Consider the following 17,083-nt stretch of genomic DNA (forward strand, 5'->3'; position numbering starts at 1 on the left):
ATAATCACCTATCATCCAGCACTCTCCACACTGTCAAAAACTCTTTGATCCTCATCTGTCCAACTATCCTATAGACTTAAAATCCACTCCACCTATTTTAGGCATTTATTTGGGATTGGGGTTAATTTCTTTTTAAGAAGGGCTCTCCACATTGATTGCACAGGGGGCCAAAGCAATAATTTGAGCCTTGACAGAATCCCAACTGAGATAACTATGCATACTTCTGCATATTGAAAAGAGAAAGTTTCTAACAGAAGGTAACGTTAGAAAATCTGATTAATGCCTTATTGTTTTGTCAATCATGTTTTTTAAAACTACAGGCTTCAAAATACTACAGAACCGCTGACACCAGTTCAGTGCTTGTGAATTCATGACCAGTTGTATTTTGTGGTCCCACACATTTCTATGTGAGGTAAAATCCTTGCCCTGCTGACATAAGTGGTAAATTAGTAAAGCTCCCATTGACTTAGCTGGCATCAGGATTTTGCTCCATGTGATCAAAAGATTTTTGTTGCCTTGTTTTTCTGATTGTGGCGTTTCTTTGAATTGCATGTTTTCTCAGGGCATACTGATTCACTAGGTAGATTTATTCATTTCTACACTGAGCTTTTTTATTTTATTTTACTACCACATGGAAAATCTCTTGGAGTTTTAAACTGCCAGAGGTGGTAAAGAATGGCGGAGGAAGTTATGTATTTGTTTCTTGTCTTTTAAAAAAATGGCATCTGAGACTGTTCTTTTGTGCATGCAAGTAGTTCACCAGAGAGCTTCAATGTAAGCTCTGTGTTCCAATATACAAGATATTTAATAGGCAAAAGATTTGCATTTAACAGTAGATATTAACTGTCTTGAACAGACCTGAAAATCAGAGTAGCTGATGAGCACCTTATAAAAAACGCGATGTGCTGTTTATGGTTATAAGCTTTTCTGTTAGAAACAATTGGAAATACTGTAGAGTTGAGCATATGCTGACTTTATGTTGGTTATTATTTTCCAAAAATTACCGATTTCCTGATATTAAACTCAAGTGCATCCATTAATAACAGGAAGTGATTATTTAAAACTTAGGTGGTTTAGCAAATCATTCATAATACTGAAAAGTGGCAATTGTTTTATAACTGCCACAGTCCTGTGAGGTTGTCCATGCTGGGAAAAGATACCAGTGCATCTGTTATTCTGAATCTGAGTGCCGTAAATCTTCTTGCTTTCCCTTTTTGCCTTAGGCAAATTCTGTTTGTCTACAGCCTGCTTGAAATTATTGTTTACAACATATAAAATTATTTTTCTGGCAATTAGCATATTTTTCCGTAGGTTTTTTTATTTATAGGGAAAAAACAGGTCATGAAGCTCTGCACTATTTAGACAAAATTAATCTCAGGTTTTGATTTATTTTAAAGCTGAAAATATATCTAGGTATTATTAATAGCTAGGGGGTTAATTACACCTTATTTTCTATATGTGTATCACTTATATTGTAACCTTCTAGCTGTATTTGGACTGTACCTGCAGCACAATATGTTCTCCTAGTTCTCCATTAACATCTATTAATTAACCATTACCTTTCTTTCTCCAGAAAACAAAACAAAACAAAAAATACAGCTTAGGTGTGCATGCACACAAACACTCCTGAGCTATTTTTCTTTTGAATATTAAATACTTAAGTCCTTTTTTTTAGGATTGAAAAAGTGTGAACAACCACGAAACATTTCACAGCATATTGAGCGCTGTTTCTGACTCAGCAGCAACACAAGACTTCTTTTTAAAATCCAATAATATATCCAGAGAACAATGTAAAAGCACTAATAGTCAATTCAAGGAAAACCGGATACTGGCCTGGAAACATCTGCCCTTCTTTCTGGATTTATAATTACTCACTACACTAAATACTCATTCCACCAGACTCACACTCAGTAATCAAGCAGTCTGCCACACTGTAGTCATTTTAATTGCTGTTAAGTGTTGATGAATGCACTAGAAAATCTAGGGCATTTCAAAAAACCCAAGGTACATTCTCTGGATGGTAAAACATCATACAAAACCAATGACTGTTTGCCTGTGTAGTGAGATTTTTAATCTGTTGCAGATTACTGAAGTCAAGGGAGTTATGTTATACTCTGAATGTGGTTTATGCTTTCTTTCTTTATGATGTATTTAAGAATTTACCAAAGAAGAATGAAAATGTGACCATGAAAAGGAATAATACTGACTCTCTTATAACCTTGTAAACCCTTCATAAAGCAAGCTATTACAGTGTTGTTGTTAGGTTTATCAGTTCCCCAAGTTCTACATGCATCAGTATTTTTTCTTGTATTGTGGGTGAAATCTTGCTTGCTTTACAAATGCAAAAACTGCTTTGTGATTCATTTTGTGTAAATAATGAAAATTTGATCTGGCTTTTCACAGATAGATTATACATACTGACCTTATTTCCCCAAGAGCTATTAATCCAAATAGCCTAAATAGTGTAGACTGGGTTCAGAATTTACTCTCAATATTTATTTCTTCTTTAAATAGTATGGTTCAATTAAGAATAAACAAGAGAATGCAGCAGTGCAGCCCTTATGAACAAACCTACAGGTACTAAACAGGTTTAGATGCATGTAAAGTAGACAAATAATTATAGTAAGTAGATATTAGTTGCAGGTTTTTATGGTGGGGATGAAAATATTCAAACAATAAAAACTGCTCTGACCATATTTTTTTGCCTGGTTAGATTGTGCTTCACTGCGTTTTCCTTCTCTGCTTCATCAGTATGAAAATGAAATTCTACTGAATTTGACAAGTTGCCATTTGACCTCATGTTGGTTTAAGCTTCTAGAAGCTCTTATCAACATGAGGTCACCGACAGACAGTCAGTGAATCTAAACATGGTGCAGAAAAAAGAGATTAGGCTTTACTTGGGTTCAGATTATTTAGACAAACAGACAAGAATTTAGGGAAAACAAAATTGTGTTTTTCATCTGATTGGTCAAATCACTTTATTAAATGATACAATTTACATCTCTGGCATGCACTCTCAAATAAAGTGTCCTTTGCAGTGAGCAAAAAGTCTTTAGAAGTGAAAAGCCTTTTATAAAGATAATACACTCTTTTGCTACTAGACAGAAATGCAATGTGAATAGGTATTTGGTTGTGTTAAAGCAAACCAAAATGAAAACAAATTATGAACAAGAGTTGTGAACAACATCATCTAACATAACTAAAGAAACTAAATTTTCAGTTATATTGTGTATTCAAATACTCTGTGTATTAACAGAGACACCTCTGACGGTGAACACAAAAAGCAACATATTTAAAATATCAACAGAATTTTTTCCTCTCATTTACTGAGCAGATCTGTGCATTCAAAAACAAATGTAAGAAATACTTGCATTAATATATTCAGAACTCATACACTCTGTCACTTTGTTTGATAGAAAGATGCTTAGCTAGTGGAGGAATGGGGTGAAGAATAGAAAGTGAAAAATGCCGTATGGTTCTTCATAAAGCTCTGTATGCATTAATATTTCATTTAGTAGTCTGGGCTTGCTGCTTCCACTGAAATCAGTACATTTTTTCAATTGGGTTTTAGACTGATATCCTATGTAAACAAGGCTATGTGATCTGTCTGCATGCCTCTGTGTGTGTCTCTCCATGCATTAACAGCTTAAAAAATGTTTATTTGTTTCATTTCTATGTGGCAGTAGAATAGATCTCAAAGACAATCCATTGCCCACAGACTTTGTAAAAATAGACGCCTGGGTGGAGGACAGATACATTTACCAGTGTTGCTATTGAGGGAAATGATGCAGTGTGAACTCATTACTTATTAGATATGAGAGAACCCATATGGGAAAGACAGTTAGTAAATCCTCATCAGGAGGAAAAAAAAATCTCAAGTAGATCATGTTAAACACCCAAGTTAATCTATGATAAGATACAAAGCCACATGAAACTCAATGTCAGTAATTCTCATGTTCACAGAAGTACTTAGTGAGTAATTCTTACTTGTAAATAGAAAATTGTAATGCTGCACTTTGTTTTTCTTGGGACATTGGCAGAAAGTCAGTGATTCCGACTGAAACTCTCTGATTCTGTTGTTCTTACATGTTTGTTGCATGTTTGGGAGGGGAGGTTTAGAGCTTGATCCTAGAATATGTTATTCAGTATTGCTATGTGATCATAGCATTAAATAATTTTTAATATCACTTTTTATTATAACTGTTTTTGTAATATCAAAATTTAAAAATACTTTTGGCAATTTTTAATTGAATGTGCCTTAAAATTAAGCACACATTTCCTTCTGGTAGATGTATGATCTTAGAATTCACAACATCAGTTTCAGTGAGAATTCAAAGGTCAAGTGTCTGATTCTGAGAAATAAAATAATTGTGTTGTGTAAAAATATGTCTTACTGCGAACTCATTAATCTGGTTTCCTGCTTAACAGTATAAAGGACACTGTTCCAAACAGAAACCTGAACTTGACTTGGATACAGGGAATCATTTTATTATGGTAATATGGACCACAGTTCAGCAAAATATATAAACAAGATATAATTTTCAGAATGTAGACCTTCTGTGAAATACACATGCATGAGTATTTATTGAATAGTTAAGGCCTTGATGACTTTGAATTATAAATTTCACTGAATTTCACTTTGAATTAGAATTTCACTGAAATTAAGTGAAGACTTGGCATGTACTTCCACAGAGATAAGCCAGGATCCGAGGACAAGCCCTTAAAGCTAATGGGACTACCACAATCCCATTGGTTTCAGTGGGACTATTCCCAGCCATGATAGAAGGGGATATTATGGGACACTGCAGAGAAAAATGTATTTTTGCCTGTGGGGCAGGAAAGTTTACTCTGATTATGTGCGTGTATGGTTCAGAGGTGCAAAGTTTATTTTCAGGCATATCATAGCAGCCTTTTTCATTTAATTTTTCTAAATCAACTTTTCAAATTCATATTTTGTGAAATAAATTTGTAAGGTGCTATAGCAATATAATCCTAGGTCAAAGGTTTACAACTCCCATGTCTTCATTTCCTGCTTGGTCAAAAGGATCGGTTGATTTCAGGGACACTTCTGTTTGACTAGGGAATTGCTGCCCACTTAACTCATTAAGGGTATATTTTTCATGTAATTATTTACTCTTATAGGAAGTTCCAGCTCAACTGAACTTAGGTTTAATTTTTGTATTTAATTTATACTAATTATGTTTTGTAATTGCTATAATGGAAAATTCTTTGCAGATGAGAATGTTTTGGAATATAGTCTTTCTTACTCCATATATGTCTTAGTGCTTTCCAACCTAATCACTTTACTCACCACTGACAACCTTACTGAAACTAGTTAACAGTGCTTCTGCAGTCATTTTAGTTGACTGCGCTTGACAGACCCTTGAAGAATGCCCCACAAAATGAGGAGGATGCAGAGCACATTCTAAAACTTGGGGTATTCATTTAATGCTTTAATAACATCTAAACTACCCAATAAGCTTGGAATATATATATATATTAGCCACATATTTCTACTGTTTAAATAAGCTGTAAAATGCAAGATATGTATCACCAGCAAAAATTATTTACCATTTCTTCAGATCCATCAAGATAGTTTAATTGTAACCAACTGTCCAAATATTTGCTACTCATACTAGACTCGTACTGTGTAACACATGTCATAAACCCTCTTTCACATACCAGTTTCTCTGTAGAACAGGTATTATTCTTGATAAACAACTTATCTATGTCTTCCAAACTGAGAATACAAATCAAAAGCTTTCTAAACATTGAGCTACCTAGATACTAAGAGTAACTGCCCAGCCAGTCAGATTGCCAGACACTATGCAAGTAGTGCATTTCACAGAGAAATAAAGGCTGTTCAGCCTCTGACTTGTTCGACAATTTATTACAAAATTAACTTGCAGTCCAGTTTAAATACACTCTAAATACTTTCCTCATCCTTTTTGTTGTACAAGTATCATGGTACTGATCTGTATTAATAATGCCTTTCTTCCTGTTGTATTCGAATTATTTGATTAATTGCAGTATGTAAAACTTCATTGAGACTGTCTTGAAATCCATCTGAAATGGATGACTGCATAAGATTGCATACATCTACATGTAGTAGGGATTCAGGTACCATGACCACAGATGTATTTTAATTGTTGCCACAGTAAAAATATTGATTTATTCCTTAGCTTATTTTAAAAATTCCGTAAAGAAAACATACGGCAAATAAGGCAGTGCTTCCAAGTATTCCACTTCCATTGGAACTTTCCCAAGTCTGTTTACATCTAGTACCTTGGAACTCAGATGTCAGACATACCCAGAAAACCTAAAAGATCCTGTAAAATACTTCTTGCCTTTAAAATGCCCTCATTTCCATTCCCCCCATCCCCCCTTAACTTAACTACAAGCACTTTTACTCTCTCCATCTATATCCTTTCTAGATTTTTGTATTGAGCAGATTGGTTGCCCCACTTTCATCCCACCCCTCACCCCAAGAAATGTGTATTTTTGCCTTTTGACAAACAAAACAATCTTAGGTTAGGTATAAAACTGAGTCTATTCTAGGGGCTGCTAGCTCTGCAGTCGTGTGAAAACTGTGCTCCACTCAATTTTGCCTCCTCATTTCATTAGTTCAGAGACCATCAGGCCAGCAAGAAACTTTCCTTCTCCAACTCAAATCTAAGGCTTGTAAAGCTGGAAGAAAGGAAAATATGCCAGGCCCTTCAGCTGCTCATGTTGGACGCCTCCATCCCCTTGGCTGTGGATTGTAGTTTGAATCAGCTGTTGACAAGCAATAGTCAGACCTGGAATCCATGGACGTTATATCAGGATCTGTTCTGGACCGTTGACTGCAGTAAGCATACTGCAGCTGAGAGCCAGCCTGTGTGGTGGCACTTGGGGCAGACAGGGAGCTTTTGGAGGGTGATAGAATACCCGATTGCTTCCCTCCTAATAAGGCTACACTAGCACTTGGGGCTGGAGGCTCGTAAGAAACTTTTAGTTTCCATTCTTCTGGTGGCTCAGGAAGTGTTTTCCTGCGAGCGGCTGATACCACGTTAGCAGCAATGGATTCCTGCATATTTTGGGGCCCAAAAGCTTCATCCACTAGACCAAGAGGGGATCGTGCCGCTGCTTCCCAGGGAGTCAGTCTCTTGCCAGGCCTGTCAGCTGCTGCGTCTGGCTTGCTGAAGTAATCAGGGGCAGGCTGAAATATAAGGGGAGAAGTAGGAGATACGGCTTGAGAAATGAATGAAGAAGGTCTCCCAGGAAGTGATAATGAGCGTCCACTGCTTCTTTCCTATGAAAAGAAAATACCAAATATAGTTACAGTTAATAAACAACAAAAAAGAAAGCACATTTTCCTCACTTCCAAACTGGAACAACAGACCCTGAAAGCACATGATATCCTGGCAATCCCTTTTTATGTCTGTCGGTACTTTTTAATCCTTGAATTTAGTGGAAAGAGAGGCGGTATTTAAAAGGAGTCAAAGAAAGCAACAGGAACAAAGACAGAGCAGATTGAATTTTTGAAGAAAGTAAATAGACCAAAGACAGGCTTTTACTGGAAAGGTACTATTACATTAACAACTGTGCAACTTTTCCACTACTTAGCTAGCGTGCCTTGTTCTGAAAAGACCATTCTTAATAATGAAAAAGGAAATCATGTTGTGACAGTTCTCTGTGTGCTTATAAGATTCTTTCTAACGTGCAAGCACAGTCTAATTTATTTGATAACAGGGCCTGTCTAGGACTTCTGCCTGAGAATGTCTCTTTGTCAATCTCCTTTTAAGAAAGGCATTTCTTACTCGAAAAGTAATAGACTTATCCTAGTTTTCACTTTACAGGGCACAGAAATGAACACAAAAAATTGAAGACGTTAATGTAATCATTCACTGAAAACCCTTACATGATGCTACTTAACCTGGCTTCTTTAAAAGGCAATGCCCTCACAATTTCAGTACATTCCGACCCATTTATAGGAGCAATCCATTCATATTTGACAAATCCTAATCTTCTTAGTTACACAGCACTTTGAAACAGAAACTGTGTTCATGAGAAGATCCTGCTTTGCTAGAATTTCATTCAAATAGCATTGGCCTATGTTACTTTTCCTAATTAGCCTCCATAACTTAAAATACTGTGAGCATGATCTAGATACCAGCCAATAGGTATCTGATCATACAAGGTATGGCTTACCTAGCAAAGATTCACATAGAAATGGTATGTTTTATAAGCTTTTCTGTCACAGGATCTTGACACATTTAAGAAACTTAAAAGACACCTGCTTTACACAGGCTTTTAAGTTATGTTTTAATATCAGCCTTGTATATGAGAGATGGAAACTGAAAACAGACTACTGATTTCATTATTTTCAGTCAATTTGGTGGTGCTTGGTTTGAATCTCTTAAAAAGAAGTGGAGTGACACACAGAGGTTACGTAATGAGAGTTCTGAAAATTTTCACAACTAATGCTTTGTAACAGGACTATCCTTTCACCGCTTAGCTATGACCAGCTATTCGCAGTTTGTAGTTCCAGAGAGGAACCCCCCCAACATTATTAATCCTACCCCCACATACTTATGGCAAATTTTCATGAGGTTCTACGTCTATCCAGAAGAAACTATTTCATTTTGGGCAATTTATCTCAGTTAATTTTTAAGAATCCGCACTTAAACTTTGAGATGATCAAATATCAAAATGTGGCTGATCAGGTCATCACATATAGACAGATCTCAGCTGAGTAGTCTAAGATGGTAACAAATGAAAAGCAAGAATTATCCATTTGGAAGGTAAATGAATAAAATAAAATATAAAAACTGGTTTTCCCATAGATGAAGTTATATATGGTCAAGAATGGATTAAACTTTCTCCATATATTCACCTGATGGGAGAGATGTCTTTTTCTTACCTGGAAAATAAGAGTCCAGGTAATAGATCATGCCTGGGGCCAATGAGTGGCAGACCCAGATAGACTAGTCAGAATAATACTCCTTCCTCTAATGTATTGCAATTTCTTTCTTCACTGAATCCACAGAAAATAGCTTATTCATCAAGCCTGATTAATGCATTTTGTTTTTATTATTGGCAAAAAAACAACTTCTTAAAGGTGCAAAATCAAAATAAGTATGCAAAATGAAATACAGTTTCTATTAGAAATTAATCTGATAACCCAAACCAATAAACTAAGAAGGTAAAGTTGTACAGAGGGATCAAAAAGTTTATCAGACAGGTCCACCTAGTTAGTCTGCCATGTTAACTGCTCTCAAGAGGATTCTAGAACATTGTCTGTGCTGAGTAGACAGAAAATTTCCCCTTTATTTAATAGAGATTCCAGTCTCAGTCCCCATGAGTAATTTGTAGGATTCCAGAGGTGCAGAGGGAAATGATACTGTTGAAAGAAGTGTTGCATAAAATATCTGACTTTCCAAGAGAGTTAGATGAAGATACTAGTTAGTCTGTCATGTTTAGAGAAAAACTCCAGAGTTCATCAAGTTGCAGAAGAATCTTTTTGGCTTAGCCATTAGTGATAAAGCAGTAGCTAATTTTCTTTGACAGTATTTAATCAGAGAATGATGAGTTATCAAGTGTATTTCACTGTATGTCTAACAAAATGGGCCGTCCTGTGTTATGAAACTAGGAGTTTAACTTGTAAAAGCAGAAGTAGCATAGACAAAATTAAATGTTCATGTTATGGTGAGTTCTAAATTTTTTTAGTACAGGTGGTAGGTCAGATTCAACAGAAAATAAAGATTATTAATGGAAAATAAGATATTATTCTATGATGACAGAAACTGTTCTACGGATAGGTTTGTTATCATGTAAGGCAAAGAAGGGGAACTGGCAGAAGTGAGCTAAAATGACCTTATAGAAAAAACCTCTGTATGAATCAAACAATGTGGTGTACAGGTACTAGCACAGAGTTTTGACAACCAGATTCAGGGATGAGCATTTTACTGGCTTGAGAATCTTCTGTGTCCTTAATTTGGAAGAACTCAATGTACAAGTGCTTGTACTTCAAATCATATCTGTCCACATCACCTGTAATGTCATGCAAATCATAAATTCATCACGTAAGGGTTGTTGTAGGAAAAGCAGAATCTCAAATACTGATAATCTGGAGAATATTATTGTATCTTTTGAATTGGTCCTTATGAAAAAAAAAAATCAAATAAAATGAAATACTTTGCATATGGAAGTTTTTAGTCTCAGGCAAATAAAAATCTTTTCTCCATTTTGGTATGAGATTCTGCTGTTTGTTAGCTTTTGTGCAGCATTGGTCTGTATTTGGCTAGAATGTTAGGTCTTGAAGGAAGATACACAGTCAGCAAATTAGAACATCAGTAGTACCTTGGGAATAAGCTTGGTTATGCTAAAATTCCTTGTATTCATTTTTTGTTTTGTTTTTAACTTTAGTCAGACCCTCAGGGATAAAATGACTAGGTAAGAATCCAAATATCTCACACTGTCTCATGAGGTGAAGAATGTTTCATAATGTAAGGACAACTTGCCTTGGCTCTGAATAGGATTAGCAGGTGATCAGTCTATTAGATGAAAACATCTGTGATAGATTTTTCCAATTTAATTCAATTTACAGACTGCCAGGTAACCTGCAGCAACTGTAACAATTTACCTGGCCAGTGAGAAATTGTGCCAATTTATCTGGGAAATTTTTTTTTCCTTTAAAGTTCATAAATATTCTCCTTTTCTATCTCAGAACTCCAAGATAAGAATAGTTATTTCAGGTTTTGTAGATTTTGCCAAAGTACTATTAGAAAGCACTGGCTTTCAATTTGCCAGAGTGGCTTATGCATTTTTTTTTCATTGGCCTCCTGGATCTTGCATATTTATGGACATTTCTAGACTTCATCTTAACAGCCATCATCTGAGAGACTTAATTCTGGCAGAAAACCAGACCAGGTTATCCAAAGAATGTCCCAGTGGACTGCTTTATTAGGTGCTAAATACCTTGTTTGGAGACTAGACAAGTTGGGTACAGTGAACACATTCAGTAAGGTCTGTATCACTGAAGATAATCAATGATTACTTCCTTCTGGATGATTGTTCAGCCCACATCCAAACCACAGCAACAGAGTTCCTGCTGCAAGATCAAACTGACAAATGATGGTGCTGTCAGCTAGATGATTCTCATCTGTAGGCAGTTCTTTAGCGTACTTGGTCCTGTTTTGATATTCACAGGCCAGTCAAATTCTTCTCCTTTCCCACTTCATAGCTTGTATTTAGTTACAGTTCTGCTGATAGGCTGGTTTTTAACTTTAAAATTCTAATATGTGAAATTGCATATCTATCCCCTCTAGATTTGGTAAAGTAAGGATTAATCTCTCCCTCCATGAAGGAAGGGCTGAACGGTGTGTGTTTTTAACTAAAAGTTATCTTTTTGGATTGTAAGAGGACAAAATCTGTGAGGATAAATAGTATTCCAGATGATTTACCTGGAATAAGGCTGAAGTATATGAGAAGAACTTTGTCCGTTCCATAAGGGTCTGAAAGAATTTGAGGAAAAAGCTGAGTGCCCCACTTACTTACTGACTTCCAGTTATAATGTTGTGTCTGGCTGGCTTTTGATGGAGAGGAAGAGTGGACCAATAGTTTTTGAAGGATGAGGAAGAAGCTGGCTAAATTCTCTACATTTTCCAAAGAGAAAAAAATCATAACTATGCTAAAGGTGGGCAGAAGAGGGTTTGAAGACCTAGAAGATCCAAGTGAAAATATATTTGGCTAAAGTGAGTCTCAGTTATTTTGAATTACATTCTCTCTAAAATAAATAGAATTTTCATAATCAGGTACATTGCCATAAGCTCAGAGAGAAGAAATCAAAATTTTATATTAATTTAGGAAAATCTAGGAAAACTAAATATCAGGTTTTGGCCTGAAACAATTCTACTAAGTTTTGTAAAATAGCTGCAACATGAAGCAGTCATAACCCTTTGTATTCAGGGGAATATTTTTCTAATTTTCATGTATGTTTCATAGAAAATTATTGATTTTCTTTTATCACCCATGAAGAAAAATACATCAGTTATGTGCAGTATGCCATCATACCTCAGTGTTTCCCTTAGGGAGGAGGCATTTGGTCTCTACGCCTACTGACTGCTAAGATTGTTGTGGTAGTATCTGTTGCAATAAAAGCAATCCAGCAGCACCCTGCACAGCAGATTTTTGTACATTGCATAGTGGCATTTGCAATAATTTATTGAGTTAAAAATAGAATATTTCTATCTACCCCAACTTGATTCTGAAATTGAATAATCTTTGGCTTCAGAATATATAATATTGCACATTTTTTCACACTCTGTGGTAAATAGGTTTTAAGAACTTGTAGAAAAGCATGATTTTGCTAAAATATATCTCAAATGCAGGAACTGAGAGATGATCGATATTGCCCTGTTTTCATTGCAATTAATTTTTATTACTGGTAGTGGTGTTCCTAGATTGAAAGTCTAGGTCTGAACATATCTAAATTCTAAGCAGATCTGTATTTGATATTCATATACTGATTTCTGTCACTACTTTGGTGTTCAGCTCCTTCAAACTAGCAAACACCATCTTTGGAATTAAAGCATCATTTAGTCACTAGAATTCATTATTCATTTACTGGTCAGCAGCAGCCAGACTTTCTATTATTTTCCCTTCATATTTAATTCTTGGAGGTACATCTTTTTACAAGCACGTACTAAGAGGAATGCACAAACCCCAGATCATACGTAAGACAATGGGAAATATGAAATACAAATAGAGAATAGTTATTCTACCCTCTGTCTCCCTTAAGCTACAAGACGATCATAAAAAGAGGGGTAGAGATTTTCCATTCTTCTTCCCAAAAGTGGAAGGAGAAGGGAAAGGAGTGATATGCTACCAGAATTATTACATTATCACATACTGAATTACTGTAATCTTGTTGTAAAACATTGATTATAATACTGTACCAGCACTTGAAGTATTATGCTGCAAAACAAACCAGAACCCTTTACAGTAATTAATTTGTTCTTTTCCATTGCCTCATGTGAATGTTTTCATAGGGAAAGATCTTTTCTACAATAGTTACTGAAGGGAAAGTGATTCTTTGATGTCAAGAAGAAGAAAGGCAGATAAGAGCTGTCCTTTGCAATCAGAGTCTCCCAACAACAGCTGCTGACTGGCTCAGGTGTCTGTGCAAACAGATTAAACTTTAGGTTTAAGTTAATATCAATTTCAAAAATGCAAACTATTTATAAACTCAACGAAGCAAGCATTTATTGTACCACAAGCATCCTGGACATTCATAAGCTGTGTATTAATATAAACTAAAATTAATATAATATTACTTCCAAAAGATATTATTTCGATATATAAGTAAATGAATGTAAACACATTACTTATAAAAAGTATGTGCACATATAGACCTATTTAATGTAAGTAGGAGTGTGAACATGTGCCTTTAATTCAATAATATCTAAATCAATAGTCCAGAAAGAATTGGTTATTTGGAACTTACTGCTGTTTCAGATTTCTTGATAATTATGGAAGGCTGAAAGACAAAAAGATACTTAGTTTCATAAATACTTAGTTTCATCCAGTAGTGCAAATTTTAAAGGCAAGAGTCAGAGAGATATTTTTAATTTTACAGACCAAGTAGGAGTGCAAAATACTACTTAGTGAAATGATTTCACAATAATTGTTTTTCTGTCTCAAGTGACACATCTCCTTAATAAGTGAAAACTGTGTATGTTATTACATGCTGAAACTGCCTTTTCACTAGTTAAGGAAACATATATTACATTTTTTTAAAAAGTCAAGGGTTCTGTTTTCAAAAGTAGGTTGGACTCTTAATAGTCCAGTGAAACTCTCTGCAACATAGACTCCCACCTGATTTAGTCACTTGAAAAAAATTGACCCAGGTGTCTAAGTCATTAAGGCAGTTTTATTTTTACCTTTTCATAATAGTCCTGGTCCTTAATCTTATACCAAAACATGTTCAAATCTGAGTTAACGTTAGTGCCTGGCTAATGTTTACACAAAAAGGGGACAAAGGAGGAAGAAGTAGACAAAACAATTATACTATCTCAAAAAATGACTCTGTCTTTATAAAAAACCCAGAGCGATACATTTATCATTCTGCTTTCAATGGGCTTGTAATGGCTACTGCAGTTAGAGACCAAACCACTGAAAAAATGGTAGGACAAATAAGTAATACTTGATTTTTATGACTTTTAATTCTTTCCTTCTTTCCATTTTTTTTTTTTTTCTGAACAGAAAAGCACTTCAGGTTTTTAAACTGAACTGCGTATAGAAAGGAAACGTATTGTTAATCTTACTATAGCTTTTTTAATCCCAAACCATTTACAATTTAAACTTTATGTAATGAAAGAATAATTTCTCTCTGATATGCTGCCAGCTCTGGAGTAAATGCTACAGCTATTTTACAATATGAATACCAAAAATTTTGAAATAAAGTGGGAAAATAATATTTATTTGAAACTCTGGAAATAATTTATAGCAGGCTAAAATTGGAATGCAACATTTTGGTTAATAGAGATAATAATGGCTGGAGAGGCAGGGAATTTTACCTGTTGAACAATTAAAGCTTTGTCAGTGGCTATACTGAGACTAGTAATAGATTAGAATCACATAGTTCATATCTGATCCTAACTACCTCAACACTGTCTTGTCAGGGCTTGCTTTCAAAAATTTATAGGGAACTGGAACCCAATTTATTCTAATATTAGATTGTTTATAACTGTGGTATTATTTCAGGTGAGAATAATTTTGGTTTCATCATTGGTATACAAACCAATGAAACAGTTACTGTTTCAGTAAAGAAACTAAACTAAAGAAACAGTTACATCTCCTTTTTAGCTGTCAAGTAATGATAGAAGAGAAAAGGAAGATATTAGAATTAGGCCTTCACTACTGCAAAATGCCTACGTGGAAAAAAAAAGTAAGAGTGCTGCTAACCTGTCATAAATTAGTTAGCTCAGTTTACACCTGTGTAAATGAAAGAAAATCAGTGCTTTCCATTATCATTTAATCTTTATCTGTATACAATTATCAAAATTCTGTACAGTTATGCCTGTAAAATGCAAATGGCTGAAACTTTTTTGGCCATAGGAATCCTAGATTTCCTTGAAATAGTTTACTTCTTGTCAGGAAGAATATTTGCTGCCACCTTCTGGACTTTTGTATTACACAGTTTAGAGGAAGGTTTTAGAAGATGTAGCCTTGTGAATGAACATTTGAAAAACAAATGCAGAATCGGTCCTAGTTTCTGACCTTGCTATTCTGTATGAACAATGAAAGGATTTTAACTTGATATAAAATACAGGCTAATGATACTTTTTTTTTTAAAATCAAGGAAAATAAATATTAATTATAATGTCATATTTGAAGGTAGTAGCACTATTGTTGCAGAACATATGCAGACTAAAAGGTAAATTATCCAGTTTCTTATAATTTTCTTATCAAATCTTTCAAACTTAAATTTTCAGTCTTAGATGTTTGTTTTTTCCTTATTTACTTCATCCCAAATGATCCAACCATTTCAGATGCATTTCAACCAAATGAACTTATGTAGGTCAACCGTTTCAAAGAGTGACATTAGGGAAAAATACATATTAATGACAAAAATTTCTGGCATCATTTTCTTTGAAAAGTGGTACCACTGGATGCTTTGGAACTACTTTGAGACTAATGTTTGTATCTGAAATGTCTCATACTTCTGTGCAATCTTGCCTCTAGCTGAGAGCCTTATATAGGCTCAATAGGAGCACCTTGAATTTTACAGCTAGTTCCTGAGAACTCTGTTAGCAGTGGTAATATTCTGTTACGCAGGAGGATTTTATTCATTGTTACAGGTCTAAGCTGCTGTAGAATGATGTTGGTTAAGGAGAGTGTCCTTGTGCTTTCTCTGCCTGTCTAAACTGCAGGCTGTGTGTACCCCCACAGGCTGGAGAAGTCAGTGAGGCATTCCACAGCTCCTGCACTGGCTGCACAGTTGGGTTTTCATTCACAGAACAGGAGTGCATGCAGGCGTGGGGTGCATACCCGTGTCTCTTCCCACCACCGGCTCCAGGCCTGGGGCTGCACACTCACTGGTCAGGACTGAGACACACTGCAGAGCACAGCTGCCCCCTGGCAGAGCTCAGGACCTCCTGTCTGGTCCCAGGGTTGCCTCCAAGGGGAGAACGTCTGATTTAAATACAGGGGTGCAAGAAGCAGACTTTCAACAGGGTAGAAGAAACAGACAAGGGAAGGACAAAGAGTCTGGACAAAGCAAAACCAGGAACTGGTAATACTTGATACAGAAGGACAATCTACATACAGCACTGGGTTGGAGAGTGATGAGAGTAGGATTTAATGGCCAAGGTTCCTGAGCTTGGATAAGAAGCTTAAGGAATGGAAAACTGACCTGTGTAGCTCACAATGAAGGCTATGAGGAGACCGGAAAAAGAAAAAAAAATAAGAAATGGGGCAAGGAAGGTGCATCTGGGGAGAAGAACCTGTGCTCACTACTGTATCTTTTCCTCCAGATCTCCAGAGAAATTTCTTCCCTGGAAGGATGGAGTTTGTCCTTCCCTAGTCTCTCTGTTGTCAGAAAAGACTGTGAAGGTCCGTTGGAAACCTGTGTCATCCTCCCAGTGCTGATCCACAGGCGGGATGTCAGCATACTCTTGCTGCCAGTTACAGTAGTGGCGTGACAGCAGTTGTCTGTGCTGGTTCAGGCTGTACTGGAGAAAACTGTTGGTTACAGTATGCTATACGGTAGTATTCCAGGGTTTGGTTTGTTGTTCTTTGAAAACTCTTGGGTCTTAAACATACAAAGCTACCTTGAAGCAATGCTAGTGAAGTTGGGAGGTCATGTTTTCAAAAGCTATGAAATGTAAGCATCATTGCCCAGTACATATGCATCTTGATTAAATTCTGGACTTCCACCCCATTCAGTGCTGTTTCAGAGCTTCATTTAGGAAATACTAGGAGTATATTGTGCAAAAAGGTGCTTTTGCTGGTTGGATTTCATAGCTGGTCATCAAGGGTTCCCTTTCTGATCTTCCACCTGGAGACCTGTGATCTGTTAGCCCTCACAGACTGATGTTAA

At 35.8% G+C, this 17,083-nt stretch overlaps 1 protein-coding gene across 3 annotated transcripts in view; it reads right to left on the reverse strand.

Moving 5' to 3' along the window:
- Positions 1 to 2,947: 2,947 nt before the first annotated feature.
- SYNPO2 (synaptopodin 2) overlaps positions 2,948 to 17,083 on the reverse strand; it is a 95,846-nt gene continuing 81,710 nt past the window's right edge. The window contains exons 5-6 of one of the 3 annotated variants that reach the window (XM_032997642.2): positions 13,487 to 13,519; positions 2,948 to 7,291 (exon numbers count right to left, since the gene is read on the reverse strand). In XM_032997642.2, the coding sequence (XP_032853533.1) occupies positions 6,725 to 7,291; positions 13,487 to 13,519 (600 nt within the window). In that variant the 3' untranslated portion in view covers positions 2,948 to 6,724. The remainder of the gene's footprint in view (positions 7,292 to 13,486; positions 13,520 to 17,083) is intronic. The other 2 variants (XM_032997644.2, XM_032997643.2) reach the window with 2 other exon arrangements.

The sequence above is a fragment of the Tyto alba genome, unplaced genomic scaffold, assembly GCF_018691265.1.
Source record: "Tyto alba isolate M040663 unplaced genomic scaffold, T.alba_DEE_v4.0 Super-Scaffold_23, whole genome shotgun sequence".
Classification (NCBI taxonomy): domain Eukaryota; kingdom Metazoa; phylum Chordata; class Aves; order Strigiformes; family Tytonidae; genus Tyto; species Tyto alba.